The sequence below is a fragment of the Ursus americanus genome, chromosome 19 (genome assembly GCF_024610735.1).
Source record: "Ursus americanus isolate L20-20 chromosome 19, mUrsAme1.1.p, whole genome shotgun sequence".
In the NCBI taxonomy this organism is placed as follows: domain Eukaryota; kingdom Metazoa; phylum Chordata; class Mammalia; order Carnivora; family Ursidae; genus Ursus; species Ursus americanus.
In genome coordinates this window covers 47,990,729-48,007,643 of record NC_142145.1, presented here as the reverse complement: position 1 = coordinate 48,007,643, position 16,915 = coordinate 47,990,729, and the positions used below count along the sequence as shown (strand labels likewise).

The window sequence follows — 16,915 nt, the reverse complement described above, 5'->3', positions numbered from 1 at the left end:
AGAGAGGCCTTTCCTTTGAACCCCATTTAACATAGCAATTCCTAGAAACTATCACATGGTATTTTCTTCATATTAAGGATTACGATCTGTACCTATTTTCATTTATTTGCTTTTTTTTTGTTTATCTACACCATCAGAATATAATCTCTAAGAGGTAGGGTTCTTGTAAGTCTTATTCTGTGGTATATATTCCCAGGCATGCCTGGCCTATAGTAGACAGTCAATAATTAACATGTGAAAGAAATAAAAGTAGTTTAATATGGCTGAATTGCGAGATACACATAAGAAAGTGCAGAGCAGTAAGACTAAAAAGACAGGTTAAGTGCTAACTCAAAGATTCTTTATGTCATGAGGAGTTTGACATATATCTTGCGAACTATGAAAAAAATAAGAGGATTTTAAGAATGACTAGCACAGTAAGGTTTAAAATTCAAAAAGATCACTCTGGCCTAAGTGGGAACAATAGATTGATGAGTAGAATAATTCCTGGCACAGTAATTAAAACTTTACTGCAATAGTCGAGCAAAGTGATAACATCACCATGAACTTAAAAGAGAAAAGGAAAAGAGGAATATATTATATATATCATTTGGAAGCAGAAAAGCTGAATGATTCCCAGATTTCTGGCTTGGGTTCCTGGATGTTGACTATCACCACCTTTAACCATAACAATATTTCCCATTTACTGAAAGCTTTCTTTTTTTCTCTTTTTTTTCTATTTATTTATTTGAAAGAGAGAATGTGTGCAAGTGGGAGGAGGGGATGGGGAAGAGGGAGAGAGAGAAATCCTCGAGCAGACTGCCCGCTGAACACAGAGCCTGATGCAGGGCTTGATCCCAGGACCCTGAGATCATGACCTGAGCTGAAATCATGAATCAGTCAGATGCTTAACCAACTGAGTCACCCAGGAGTCCCCCATTTATTGAAAGCTTTCTATGTACGGGCACTTTACATGCATTTGTTCTCTTAATATCTTTTTAATAGTCACAGACTAGCTAAGAGGCAAAACAGATTTGTTTGATTCCAAGCCTGGGCTCCTAAAAATTATATAGCCATTAACTAGTATCATGAGAGTAAGAGATCAGAGCAGGTTTAACAGATAAAATCATAAGTTTTCCCTTGAATGCACTGAATTTTAAAAAGATTTTATTTTGAGAGAGAGAAAGGGTTTGCAAACAGGGGCAGGGAGGAACATCTGAGGGAGAGAATCTCAAGCATACTCTCCGCTGAGCGCAGAGCCTTTGTGGGGACATGGGGCTCAATCTCATGACCCTGAGGTCATGACCCGAGCCTAAATCAAGAGTCAGACACTTAACTGAGCCACCCAGATGTCCCTCGAAAGAACTGAATTTAAAGTGTCAAGTGACACTTATAGATTGTAGCAGGTTATGAAGAAGTACAAGGTGAAAAAAGGAAAATTCCTCTTTTTAAAAGTCTGGTTCTAAAGGGATGGAATAAAACAGTGGCAGTTAGTAAGGATCATGTACTACCCCTTTATCGCTCTCTTTTTTTTTTTTTTTTTAAGATTTTATTTATTTATTTGAGAAAGGAGAGAGTGAGCAAGAGCACAAGCGGGAGAGGGGCAGAAGGAGAGAAGCAACAGACTACCTGCTGAGCAGGGAGCCCGACACAGGGCTCGATCCCAGGACCCTGGAATCACTACCTGAGCCCAAGGCAGACACTTAACCAGCTGAGCCACCCAGGTGCCCACCCTCTGTTTTCTTTTTAAATGGAAGAGACTTACACATGTTCACAAAAAGGAAAGATTCAGGGGCACCTGGGTGGCTCAGCTGGTTAAGTGTCTGCCTTGGGCTCAGGTCATGATCCCAGGGTCCTGGGATTGAGCCCCGAGGCAGGCTCCCTGCTCAGTGGAGAGCCTGCTTCTCCCTCTCCTTCTGCCCCTCCCCACTGCTCATGCTCTCTCACTCTATCTCAAATAAATAAATAAAATCTAACAACAACAACAAAAAAAAGCAAGGAAGAATTCAGTGGAGGTGAAAGGTTAAGGATAAAGAGGAGACAAAGAGAGAAGATGAGACAAGAAGAGACTAGATCTGAGCAGAGTTAGCACATGTTGGCCAGAACGAGAGGAGGAACAGTATCTTCTAAGAAGAGAGGAAAGACAATGAACATGAGTAAAGAAGTAGGATAGGCTGATTAAGAGAAAATGACTTTGAGGAGTTCACAGCTACGCTTTCATTATTTCTTTTTGAAATAGGAGAAAAGTTCATCTAAAAGTGGAGTGATAAAGAAATGGCATAGAAATCTGAGAACAGAAATAAAAGTTCTGAGAGAAGGACAGTGAGTGATGTATTAAAAACTGACAGCTCAACTGAAGTTGAGACAATGCATGGGGCTAAGCCCCATCTAAAGAACTACTTGAAATGAAGAAAGTGGTTGGTTGGTGTGAATCTAAGGTTGTGGTTAGGGGCATACCCAGTACAGTGGAAATATAAAGGAATTAGAAAATTGAGGGTACAAAGCAAAAAACCGATGAACTAAAAGACAATGAGTTCCAGAATGGATCGGGAAGAAAATAAAGGAAAGGGCTAAAAAAATTGGGACCAAAGAGAGATTCCACTGACATTTAAAGGAAGTGGAGGGTAACAGAGTGAGGGAAATAGAAGGTGAAATTTAATAAAATGGAAGGTATTGGGGCACCTGGGTGGCTCAGGTTGGGTGTCCCAACTCTTGATTTTGGCTCAGGTCATGATCTCAGGGTTGTAAGATTAGGTCTCATGCTCAGCTGGAAGTTTCCCCGAGACTCTCTCTCGCTCTCTGCACCCCCCCCAAAATAAATAAATAAATCTTAAAAAAAAAAAAAAAAAGAAGGTATCAAAAGAGAAAAAAAGAGAAGTATCTTTTTACTAGATCGCAATTTATAATTTTTAAGTTTATATTATTATAAAATGAAATTTTAGATAATTTTTTTGGGGTAGGCATTATTTAAAAACTAATCATGTAGAAAATATTAAAACTGACACTTACCACACATTGCAACAGACTTTGCCTCTTCAATAGATTGATGTTTGTCAGTTAAACGAGCTTTGGTTACTTTATGTTCATTTACCTCTTGTTCTAAACGTTGTTGTAATGATTTAAGCTTATAGTTCAAATCTATCTCTAAATTATTTTTTTCCTGTAAAATAAAAATGAGTTATGTAATACACTATGCAAAAGACACATTATTAAATCTTACATTATTTAATATTCTATAAGAGATAATATATGAATTACATGGACCTGAAATGTGACACCATATTTACTTAAATACTTTTATTTAGGACATAATTTTATTTTTCATACTTTTTTGTATTTCCTATTATTTATAATATCTTACTTTAAAAATCATAATAAGCACATACATTAAAAGCAAAATACCACACCCCCACCCCCAAAGGGTTGTGGTGGTGGTTATATTCAAGAGGGCTCACTGCTAGGATCAGAAATTAACAGGACAATTCTTTGGTTCATTAAAAAAATATCTGCTGCCACTTTTAAAAAATTTAAAATTTAGATTTAAACCTACATTAATTTACAATAACTCACAATTAAATTAAATCCACACCCAGATTTACATTGCCTTGACAAAAGGACAAGTCAAAATGTATTCCATTTCTGTTTGGGTGAATCTTCTATTCTTCCATCTTTCATCCTACAACCACATTTACATCAGGCTTAGACATATTACTCTGATTATCACAAAACACGTCCAAAGGACAAAATTAGTGGTGCATTTTCTGATCATTTATCTGAGGAGCTAGTAAACCTATATTTCAGGGAGGAACTGAAAACGTGAGAGCTAGATCTGCGTGTTACCTATTTAATCCTTTTCTTAGCAAGGTAAGGACAGAGCGTAACCAACGACATTTCTGATTAGTGAGAAAACTATATGCAAAGGCCAAACATATATGCTCTTTTCTACTTTGCTAACTTTCACCCATAAAATGGAAAAGGCATACATGGTCTACCATACACCTATCCTTTGTTTTCCTTTTTCATAAAGCTAGTAAGGTTCAGCACCTTCATCTTACCCAAGTACAAAAACAAGGGGGAAAAAATTCTACATGAAAAGATATTTCCAAACCAAAGTAATCTGTGATGATCAGATAGTATCAAATATCTATAGTACCCTTCAAGGTTAAAAACAAACACAATAAAAAGCACTAAGTAAGACACACATATACCCCCACAAAACCACCACCAACCATAAAAACTTTTAGAAATGCAAGTATATAAACATTAGGAATGAATGCTATTTTATAAAAATACATTATAATATTTGATAGCCATACACAGTATCTCATAATTGGTACATGTTAAATCGTTTACCTTTTCTGAGTGATTAAGCATGTCTTGAGCTTCTTTTCTTTCTCCTTCCACTCTTTCAAGATTATGTTTGAGATGCTTCACCTCCTCTTGTAAAGATGTAATTCGAGCTATCAAGTGAGAAGAAAGTTTAAGTCACAAAGTCATCAAAAGAAAAGTCTGTTTAAATTTTTCAGCATGATCATTAAGTTAAAAAAGTTTTAGGGGCGCTTGGGTGGCTCAGTTGGTTAAGCACTGGACCCCTGGTTTTGGCTCAGGTCGTGATCTCAGGGTCGAGCCCCCAGATGGGCTCCACACTTGGCAGGGAGTCTGCTTGAGATTCTCTCCCTCTGCCCCTCTCCCCCACTCATGCACACTCCCTATCTCTCTCTCTCTCAAATAAATAAATAAGTAAAATCTTTTAAAAAAAAAGACAAAAAGTTTTAAATTTCCTGATTAGGTAGAATTTATTAAATTATAAATTATTATTAAATTTTAATTATCAAAATATTAAATTTTATTTATAATTTATTTGATGTTTTCTTGGTAATATACATAATGACTACAATATGCAGTAATAAAAATGTTAATGCTAATTGGAAATCATCCAGTACATATTCCTCATTTCACAAATGGTCAAAGAGATGGAGCCTGAGCTCGGAAATCAGATATGAGTCCTTATTAAGTGTTCTTTTCCACCATATTAAGAGTAAGACCCTTTAGGGACGCCTCCGTGGCTCAGTCAGTTAAGCATCTGCTTTCAGCTCAGGTCATGATCCCAGGGTCCTGGGATCGAGTCCCACATTGAGCTCCTTGCTCAGTGGAGAGCCTGCTTCTCCCTCTGCCTGCCGCTCCCCCTGCTTGTGCGCACGCTCTCTCTCTGACAAATAAATAAAATATTAAAAAAAAAAAGACTAAGATCTTTTAGTTAATTAAGGCAAGTATTTCAGTATTTTTTATGTGCAGACATTCTGAAAAGCCTTTAATTACTCTTCAATGAAGCCATACTCTGTTTTTATAGGAAACTGAGATTTAAGGAATTCAAGTGCTCTAACAAAGCTTAGTTTTAACCTACCACCTCAGGTTCATGCCATGCAATGGTAGCAACTCATATATTTAGTAACTTTCTTCGTTAGAACATGCTTGAGGTCTCATACGCTTTTAAAGCATAAGCATTTAACAAACACAAATATAATACATAAACACAGAATCTAATATAAATGAATATAATTATATTGTAAGTAAGAACCTATTTTCTTATTCTGTGATTCAAAGCAACCTAGAATTCAAGAGGGAAATGGATAAAGCACCCAAAAAACCAGGAATATTTCTGTACTTCTCAAAGTTCAGTGTTTAACTTGCTGGACGTGCCCAAGATTTCAATGTACTCTACCTGCTTCCATAATATTTTAGTGTTTCTGAATTAGTTCTTTAATGAACAAATGAATATTACATCTTTGGGACCCAATAATGCTTTGCTGGGCTAGTTCTAGGATCCAGAGAGCAATGAAACAAATTTATTTACACATAAATTTACAGACAGTACTGGCATTATGCTCAAGTACTAGCAAAAAAATGCTTCTTTCGATATTTAAAATAAATAATAGGCTTTAAATAGCTGTACAAAGATAATAAATTCAGGTAAAACTGAATTTTTCATGTAGAATAAGATTATATAAACCAGCTCCTAAGAAGAAAAAGTAAGGAAAATATAGGCGTTGAATTCTATATAGAATCCTAATAAGTCTATGAAAGATATATTAAATAAAATATAGTTTCTTCATTTATTATATTTTAAAAAACATGCTAAGAAAATATAACTTGTTTGTATAATACATAAAAACAAAAACCCTCATATACAGGGGCGCCTGGGTCACTGAGTCATTAAGTGTCTGCCTTAGACTCAGGGCGTGATCCCAAGGTCCTGGGATCAAGCCCTGCATCCGGCTCCCTGCTCCGCTGGGAGCCTGCTTCTTCCTCTCCCACTCCCCCTGCTTGTGTTCCCTCTCTTGCTGGTTGTTTCTCTCACTGTCAAATAAATAAATAAAATCTTAAAAAAAAAAAAAAGAACCCTCATATACAAAAATTTATAAAAATATTCTGAAAGGAATAAGAACCAAAATATCAGGTATCACAACCCAAACTGATTAAAACATTAAAGCTTCTAGAAGAGAACAGGGAACACCTTCATGATCCAATCAAACAATTCAATAGGCCACAATAAAAGAAAAAGTATCGATTGGACTACATTAAAAATAACAAAAGTGAGACCTCCTGTTCATAAGTAGACAGCATTTAAAAGTGAAAAGGCAAAACAGAGAGAGGGAGAAAACAACTGTGATACATGTATTTTGATAGAGGACTAATACCTAGTGCTCACACAAACCAATAAGAAAAAGGCAAACTATCCAAAAAAAAAAAAAAAGAGGCAAAAGACTTGAACAAGCACATCACGAACTGCCAATAAACATGAAAAGTTCAATTTCCTTCAAGATCTTTTCCTTTGCATTCACAACGTGGCTTACTGTTTGGCACAGAGGCCTAGCTTTCAGCCCATCATGGCTTTCAACAAGCCCTCTTCACTAAGCTTAATCATTTCTAGCTCTTGAGTTAAAGTGAGAGACATGCAACTCTTCCTTTCCCTTGAATACTTAAGCAGTCACTGTTGGTAATTGTTAATTGGCCTCATTTCAATATTGGTGTGTCTCAAAGAACAGAGGCCCAAGGAGAGAGAGATAGGAGAAAGGCTGGCAGGTGGAGCAGTCAGAACACACATAACATTCATCAATTAAGTCTGTGGTTTTTTATGGGTGTGGTTCACAGCACCCCAAAACAATTACAACAGTAACACCAAAGATCAACGATCAGAGATCACTATAATAAATAATAATGAAAAAGTCTGAAATATTGCAAGAATTACCAAAATGTGACATAGATGAACAAATGTTGTTGGAAAATAGTGTTAAACACTTGGTCAATGCAGGGCTGCCTTAAATGTTCAATTTATAAAAAATGCAGTATTACTGAAGCGTTATAAAGCAAAGTGCAAGAAAACATAGTATGTCTATACTTGGGATATATATACTAAAGCTAAACATATTCTATGGCTCTGCCACTCCTAAGTGTGTACCAACAAAATGTACAGGTATGATTACCAAAAAACATGTACAAGAAAATTCCTACAAACGCTATTCATAATAGCCCCCAAATGGAAAGAATTACCGTATACACGTTTTACCACAGAATGAATGATAAACTGCAGTGGTCATACATAATAAATGGAATACCACACAGCAAGAAGAACAAACTATTGCCTACACACAATATAGATAGATCTCATAAACATAAGGGTAATCAAACCAGACACAAAGGAGTGTTTACTGCACAATTCTATTCATAAAAAGTTCAAAAACAAGAAATCACTAGCCTCAAATGAGCATCAATAAAAGTATTGCAATGGACTAACATATATCAAATATATTAAAATCCAGGAGTTCATAAATATATTAAAAAATGTCACTGGTCATCTCTGAAGGATGGAGGATTCTTTGCTAAAAGGAAAGAATCAAATATTTAACCTTTCTTTTATAAGCTGTGCCTCTATGTAATTATATAAATGATGAGAAATGCTTATCTTTATAGCAGTATTCCAGGTAACAAATGAATGAGGAATGATAAAAATAGATCATCACAGTTGAAAACTCTTAAATAGACACAGGATCTAGGCAACAATCATTAATGGCTACTAACATCACAAAACAAGACAACCAGACCTCATCTGCCTCCTGGTGCCTAAATAATACTGCTTACAAGTATTCTTGCCAAAGCCCTACCTGAAATAGATCAAGTCTCCAGAAGTCCCAGCTTAAAGTAATAGAAGGGACAGAGCAACATTCCAGTAGATGGAATTAGCACAATTCACAAGGAGATGTTCAATAGAACAAAGAAACCCTAATTTAAAAAAAAAAAAAAAAAGCAACAAACTACAAAGAATAAAAAAGGGAGGGGAAACCTATATAAAAGAAAGCTAAGGGACACATTAATGGAATGCAACGTGCAGACCTTGATAGGATTCAAATTCAAACAAAATAAATACAAGAACAGCACCAGATTATGGGACTGCTGGAGGAATGTGAGCACTGACTACGTATGTTACAATACTGCCATCTTTTTTCCAGGTTTTATTATACTGTGGTTATTTTTTTTTTTTAAGGAATCCTTAAGAGATACTGAAATATTTATAAACTAAACAAAGTAATGTCTGAGATTTGCTTCAAAATAATTCAGTGTCAGAGGTCTGGGGTATAAACAAAACAAGACTGGCTGTCAGATGATTACTGAAGCTGGAGCTGAGTACCCAGGGGGTCATTATAATAGTCTACTATGGTATACGTCTGAAATTTTCCAAATTACAAAGTTAAGGAAGAAACCAACTAAATGGTATTTTAAAAAACTTTTTCAAATGGTTAATTTAAAAAATTTATCTTTTTGCATTTCAATCTAGGAATTATTAACTTACTAAATGAAGAGCTTATCATTTAAAATTTTCATTCATGACACTTCAATCTTTGTCCCATTTGTTTCGTTTAAGCCTCTACATCCTAGACTTTTGGAAGCTAGCTTTTTGTCTGTTACAGCAGCCTTCTTGAAATACTAGTCCAGGTGCTGGCAAACTTCAGGCCCTCAACCTGTTTTTCTACAGACATGAAGCTAAGAATGCTTTTTCATTTTTAAAGGGTTGTAGAAGGTAAAAAAGAAGAATATGTAACAGAGATACATATGTGGCCCACAAAGCCTAAAATATTTACTACCCAGTTATGTTTCAGAAGTCATTTCCCATACATACGAAGAAGCTTCTGCCCATTATGTATACAAGGAAGACACTGAACTAAGAAATAATCATGACCTTGTCAGAAGCCCAGCATCACAAACTATGAGAAATTTATACCTGAGGGACCTGAAATTCTGTATGAACCAGAAAAAATTAATGTAGAAACTAAGTTCTTTTTTCTCCATGATGTATCGTTGTATGTATGTCGTACTTCATGTAAGTTGTGTGCATTTTTAAATGCATACGAGCTTTGAGTCACATTTAAATTAAAAACTAAACCTTAAAGGGAGCACTGAAAAAGGCTAAACATCAACAATAAAGCACGCTATAAATTTTCTTTAACTTCGCCAATATCTAAAAATTAGATTCAGTTAAAACCATTGTTGATGAATATACAGATGATGGTCTCTTCCTTGAAAGCAAAGCACTTCAAAGGTCAAGTCGTACTCAGAAGATCACAGACTTAAACCGGAATGATATATAAGAGCCACCTACTCTAATTTCCTTGGTTTATAGATACAGAAGGCAGATGAAGTGACTTTCACACAGGTAATAAGCTGTATATAAAAAAGTTTAGAGGGGAACCTGAGTGGTGCAGTCAGTTGAACCTCCGCTTTGTGGTTTCCACTGGGATCACGATCTCAGGGTCTTGGGATTCAGCCCTGCCTCGGGCTCTGTGGTCAGCGTGAAGTCTGTTCGGGACACTCTCTCCCACCGACCCTCCCCCCTAAACTCTCTTTCTCAAATAAATAAATAAATCTTAAAAGAAAAAAAAAAAAGCCTCAAGAAGCAATTTAAGGAAGTCAAGTATGAAGCTTTTTAAATACATATAATGAAGTTACTTTGTTGGTTATATTCAGATCTATTTTAAGCCTAGTCCCTGAGAAATAAGATTGCACAACACTCCTCAGCTAAGAACCAACGAGAGATCCTAATTTCCGTTTCCACAGTCACAAAAACTGACCCTAACCTCTCTCCACAGAATTATAGCTAATCATCAAGCCCCATGAGACCCCAAACTATGTTCCCATCCTGTGACTAAGGTTAAAAGGACTACCCCTCCCCCAACTTTCCCCTGAGAGATCTGGCAACTTCCCTGAGTATCTGTTTTGATTAGGTAGTATGGATGCTGTTGCTAATAGGAATAGAAAAATATGTCAGAAGTTGGTAGAGGGAGGCATCTTTCTGAAAACAAACTGATTACATTACCATTACCAAAATTGTTCCTTTACTAATAGTTACATTCAATCTTTTTCCTTTTAGATTCATGAAGACTGCTGATATCTGTAGTCTTAGCCTTCCTAAGAACCTAATCCTTTATTCATAATGGGATTCTATTTCTGTAATTGAGTTTCTATTTCTGCCAACAATGCACAAGGAATTCCCAGGTTTTAATAGTGATAATCTTCTCTCTGGATTAGTCCCACTTTGAGTAAGGCTTTTGTGAATTAGGCATGTTTTAAAATTAAGTTCTCAGTAATCCACCTGTAAAATTGGAAATACCACATTACCGACCTCACTGGGGTGCCTGTCAGAGTGAAGAAATTACAACGTGATAGAAAAGCATTATCCTGAAAGAGAAAGAAACCACTTCCAGTTTCACCAAGGTCATTTTCTTTCTTTCCTTTTTTTTTGCAAGACAGCGCATGTTAGAGGAAGGGGCACAGGGACAGGCAGAGAGAGAATCTCAAGCAGGCTCCAGGGCCAATGCAGAGCCCAACGCAGAGCCCAACACAGGGCTTGATCTCATGACTCTGAGATCATGACCTGCACCAAAATCAAGAGTCAGATGCTTAACTGGCTGAGCAGCTCAGGCACCCAAGATCATTTTCTTTGAGAATAATATGATCAAAAATATTACTTTACACTTAAAAATGATTACCATGGTAAATGTTTTAGCCACAATTAAAAATAAACTTTTAAAAACTATCTTCCATTGATAAACAAAATGTGGTATACGCACAGTAGAATATTATTCATCCTTAAATAGGAAGAAAAATTCTTCTTTCTCTTTTAAATTTTAATTTTTTAAACTGAAGTGTAATTACAGTGTTATAATAATTTCTGGTATACAATACAGTGGTTCTACAATTCAATACATTACTCAGTGCTCATTGGTAAGTGTGCTCTTAATCCCCTTCACCGATGTCACCCACCTCCCCTGGCAACCACCAGTTTCTTGTCTGTATTTAAGTGCTTATTTTTTGTCTGTCTCTTTTTTGTTTGTTCATTTGTTTCTTAAATTCCACATATGAATGAAATCATACGGTATTTGTCTTTCTCTGAATGACTTATTTCAATTAGCATTATACCCTCTAGGTCCATTCATCTTGTCACAAATGGCCAAGATCTCATTCTTTTTTATGGCTGAGTAATTATTCCATTGTGTGTGTGTGTATGTATATATGTATGTGTATATATACGTATATATATACACACACCTCATCTTCTTTATCCATTCATCTATGGAGGGACACCTGGGTTACTTCCCTATCTTGGCTACTGTAAATGTTGCAATAAACATAGGGGCACATACATCTTTTTCAAATTAGTGTTTTTGTATTCTATGGATAAATAGCCAGTAGTGGAATTACTGGGTCATATAATAATTCTATCTTTTTTTCTTTTCTCTTTTTTAAAAAAGATTTATTTATTTTAGAAAGAGAGAGCAAGCACAGGGGAGGAGAAGGGGCAGAGGGAACTGGAGAGAAAGAATCCCAAGCAGACTCCCTGCTGAGCATGGAGCCTGATGCTGGCTCGATCCTATGACCCTGAGATCTTGACCTGAGTCAAAATTAAGAGTTGGATGCTTAACCGACTGAGCCACCCAGGTGCCCCTAGTAATTCTATTTTTAATTTTTTGAGGAACCTCCACACTGTTTTCCACAGTGGCTGCATCAATTTGCATTCCCACCAAAGGTGGGAGAGGTGCAAGAGGGATCCTTTTTCTCCACATCTAAAAAAGAAGAAAATTCTGATACATGTTACAACATGGATGAATCCTGAAGATATTACGCTAAGAGGAAAAACACAGATACAAAAGGATAAATACTGTATGACTCCTCTTTTATGAGAGTCAAATTAATAGAGTAGAATGGTGGTTACCAGGGGCTGGAAGGAAGGAGAATAGGGAGTTATTATTTAACAGGTATAGCGTTTTAGTTTGGGATGATAAAAAGGTTTTGGAGATGGATAGCAGTGATGATAGCACAAAAATGTGATTGGACTTTATGCCACTGAACTGTAACTTAAAAATGGCTAAAATAGTAAATTTTATGTTATGTATATTTTACCACAATAAGAAAAAATATTACCTTGAAGGTCTCCAATCATCTCAGAATCATGACCTCTGTCTCTTCGTTCAGCTTCTAATACAGCTTGCAGCTGGTAATAGTCCTTGTCCGTCTGTGTCTTGGAATTCTCTAAAATTCTATTTCTCTCCTGCAATTCTCTGTTTAGGGACTCTAGCTGACTAATTGACTTACTCATCTCTGTGTGACTCTTCCTTAATCTTACGGCTGTGTCTGATTCTGTCCTAAGTAAGTCATTGGCTTCTTCTAGCTATTTAAAAAAAAAAAAAAAGAAAAAAAAAAAAAGCAAGAAAATAGGTTTTTGACCAAAATACAAACTTACTTTAATTAATTATAATTTAAAAAAAATCTTATTCCAAAAACTCACCTGCTTTTGTAATTGCGCCAGCTTCTCACTAGCAAGCTGTGAATTTTGACTTACTTTCTTCAAGTCTTCCAACTGATCCTTTAATGTAGAAACTAGAAAATGAAGGAAAAAATGTAGAAATTAGAAAGTTATCATAGAGGAAACACATAAATCCCTTTAAAAAAATGAAATTTAGTCTTATGCCACAGTCAGCTATCTTAGGTCCACTCCCAAAGCCAAATTTCATCATGGAAGTACTTACATTTAAATTCAACAACAGAGAATGTAACAGATTTGTTTCCAGTGTTGTAATATTTCAAATTCTTTTATTCCCTTAAAAAGGTCAATCTATTAGTAAAATGTTATAAACCTAGTTTTATTAGTATTATTTATTTTTGAATAGCACAAATCTTTGAATAATTCAGTATTTGAAAGATGGGTCAAAATTCAAAAGATACCAAATGGTTTGTGGTGTAGAACAAGCCTTCCTCCCTCCATGGTCTCAGTCTCTCTACCTCTCCTCCCCAAGCAACAATTATTACTTAATTCTTATATATTCTTCCTAAGACAGTGTATATATCTATACCCTAAAACATAAAAACACAAACACTAACATATGTTTTCACATGCATTTCTATACACACATACACGTATTTAAGAATATCTAGATAAGCATTCTTGTTTTAAACAATTTGTACTGCTTTTTTCACTTAAAGATACATCGTAGACATAATGCTATAAATACCTTGTTTATATATCAGTGTACCTCTGCACAAGTGCATACATAAAATAAATTCCTAGAAATGAAATCACTGAATCAAAGGGTATAGAAAGCTATTTTAAATGTATTTCTAACACTAATATGAAAACACATGAAATTTTAGTTAATAGTTCTCAAATGGCTGCTTGTAGATTGAAGTGCCTAGAAGCTTATAAAAAACACCAAGGCCCAGGCCACATGCCTAAATCAATTAAATTAGAATTTCCGGAGCTTAGGCATCAGTAGTCTTTAAAGCTTCCCAAAGGATTCCAATATGCACACAGGATGAAAATCACTCTTCTAGCTAAAACATTACACATTTATCTTGGGACATGGGTAATTAGTTCATGAGGTGTCTTAGGACTGTGGCTTCAAAAATATATGACAGGCCCTAAATTTAAGACAACCTCATGACAATGACCTCAAGGACAGTGTTAGAAATTCCAGTGCTTTTTAAAAGTAGTAACAATTTACCTTCATTTTCTACATTCCTCCTCTTCTCATTTTCCTGTTCTGCTTTTCTCTGGTACTCATTAATTCTATGCTGTAGCAACATTTTCTCCTTCTCAATCTGAGACACTGTAGATTCTAGGTTTCTTCTTTGATTCCCCTAAAAACATGAGGATACAAGTCACCACTGCAAATTAAACTCTTCATTTATTTAGAGGAATATTGTGTTCTTTAAAAATAAAACACACAAAGACTTAAGATGGATTTTTTTGTTTCAAAATCAGAAAGTACCTGCTAATGGCAACTTTCTAAGAACAGAATTAGCTTGCCTTCTAAGAAGATAGAATCCCCTTATTGAAACCAGATATGGAAATTTTTCAGATTTTTAAATCCATGAATATAAAAAACAATCCTATAAATCCTATCAGAGAGCTGCTTTATTAGTTTAAGATGACCAGATTGCATTATATTACCAATATTTTGGTTGACTTACAATCCTAAATTAAATATACATATATGAAAGATAATAATTACATATTTGATAATTAACTGGTGTAGAACTCAAATAGTACCAAATGCTAGTGTGTGCAGTAAGTTCACTAGTCCCTGTGTGTCTCCCTTAATCCTCTTGCTGTCTCAACAACTTACCTTTTCTAAAATGTTCTATGTACCTACCTACCGATGCATATTAAAAAGCAATGAAGGAAATACTTATTTTAGAAAATGAAACCACATGAGAGGGGAGGGTTAAAGAAAAAAAATACCCAAACCTTCACTACTTAAAAATTTACATTGTTCCTGAGATACCACTTCCAGCATATCTTGCTTTTGATGCTTCATTTTTAAGACTCCACACTGGGAAAACCTCCTTCATTATGTTTTTCTGGGCTTTCCAACATGAAGCAAAAATCATGTTTTAAGTAAAATGCTGTAGATTTGGTAAGATTTGCAGAGATCATCCAAGGTCTTTCCAATTCTAAGATTTTATCATTCTGACTTTAATTTTTTCATGTTTGAATTTTGAAATAATTATACATTTCAGAAGGTTGCAAAGACAATACTGAGAGGTTTCACATACTCTTCCACTCAGTTTCCCGCAACAGATACATTTTATGTAATAATAGTACAGTAACAAAATCAGGAAATAGATACTGGTTTAAAGTGTGTGTAGTTCCACATTATTTTGGCTCATGTGTAGATTCACGTAACCACCACCACCACTCAAGATACAGAACTGTTCCATCAGCACAACCAATTCCTTCCAGCCAGCCACTACTTAGAGCTGCACACATCACCCTTTTCCCACCACCCATATCCCTGGCAACCAAATATAGGTCCTCCACCTGGATAATTCTGTCATTTTGTGAGAATGTTATATTAATGGAATCATCCAGTATGGGCCTTTTGGGACTGGCTTTTTACACTCAATATAATGCCCATGAGATCCATCCAAGTTGTGTGTTATCAATAGTTCATGCCTTTTTGTTGCTGAGTAGTAGTACTCCATGGTATAGATACATCAAAGTTGGTTCAACCATTCACCTATGGTAGGACATTTTGATTATTTCTGGTTTTTGGCTGTTACAAATAAGGCTACTATGAACAGTAGTATACAGGTTTTTTTAGGATACAAGTTTTCATTTTTTCTGGGATAAATGCCCAATAGTGTAATTGCTGGGTCTCCTGGTAGTTGCATGTTTAGTATCTTAGGAAAACTACCAAAATATTTTCCAGATTGGCTGTACAATTTTACATTCCCATCTATAATGTAGGAGTGAACCAGTTTCCCTAAATTCTTGCCAGTTTTGGTACTGATGCTATTTTTTATTCTACTTGCTCTGATGATTATAAAACGGTACGTCATGGCGGTTTTATTTGCATTTCCCTCATGGTTAATGATGTTGAGCACCTTTCATGTGCTTGTTAACCACTCTGAGGAAAGGTACATGTCTTCTGCCAATTTTCAAATGGGATTGTTTTTATTTACTGTCGAGTTTTAGAGTTCTTTAAATATTCTAAATAGATTTCTTTGTGAGATATATAGTTTGCAAATTATTTTTTTCCAATCTTTATCTTGTCGTTTCATCTCCTTATCTTATCTTTCATCTTCTTTCATCATCTTGTCTTTCATCATCTGTCTTTCACAGAACAGATAATGTTAATTCTGATGAAGTCCAATTTGTTGAATTATTTCTCTTACGTGGATCATGTTAGTGGTGTCATGTCTAAGAACTTTTCACCAAGCTGTAAGTCCCAGGGACTTTCACTTACTATTTTCATGTTTTTATGTTCACCTTTAAATATATGACCCATTTTGAGTTAATTTTTACATAATTGTGAGGCTTAAGTTGAGGTTCATATCTTGGTCTATGGATATCTAATCACTTCAGCACCACTTCCTTTTGTACCATTTTAAAAAAAATCAGTAAGCTGTAAATGAGGGACACTGATCTGTGGTTTTCTTTGTAGTTCTCTCTTGGCTAGATTTGGTTATCTGGGTAATTCTAGTTTCATAAAACTCACTGGGAAGTGTTCCCTTCTTTTATATATCCTGGAAGAGACAGTGTAGAATTGGTATGAATTCTCCTTAAAACATATGGTAGAACTCTCTTAGTAAAACCACCTGGTCCTGGAGATTACTTTCTGGGACACTTTTATTTTTATTTTTTTTAAAGACTTATTTGAGAGAGAAAGAGAGAGAGAGTGCATGCGTGTGACCTGGGCAGGGAGAGGCAAAAGGAATCTTCCAGCAGACTCCCCACTGAGCTTGGAGCCCCAGGTGGAGCTCAATCCCACAACCCGTGAGATCACTACGCGAGCCAAAACCAAGAGTTGGATGCTTAACCAACTGAGCCACCTAGGCACCCCTACTTATTGGGAAACTTTTAAATTATGAATTCACTTTAATA

General features: G+C 35.6%; 1 protein-coding gene across 5 annotated transcripts in view; it reads right to left on the bottom strand.

Annotated features, from left to right (window-relative positions):
- Nucleotides 1-16,915, bottom strand: part of ROCK1 (Rho associated coiled-coil containing protein kinase 1) — a 141,979-nt gene that overhangs the window by 36,507 nt on the left and 88,557 nt on the right. For all 5 annotated transcript variants that reach the window (XM_045781949.2, XM_045781950.2, XM_045781951.2 and 2 more), the window contains 5 exons: nucleotides 14,031-14,166; nucleotides 12,818-12,909; nucleotides 12,454-12,700; nucleotides 4,333-4,439; nucleotides 2,989-3,139 (listed from right to left, as the gene is read on the bottom strand). In XM_045781949.2, the coding sequence (XP_045637905.1) occupies nucleotides 2,989-3,139; nucleotides 4,333-4,439; nucleotides 12,454-12,700; nucleotides 12,818-12,909; nucleotides 14,031-14,166 (733 nt within the window). The remainder of the gene's footprint in view (nucleotides 1-2,988; nucleotides 3,140-4,332; nucleotides 4,440-12,453; nucleotides 12,701-12,817; nucleotides 12,910-14,030; nucleotides 14,167-16,915) is intronic.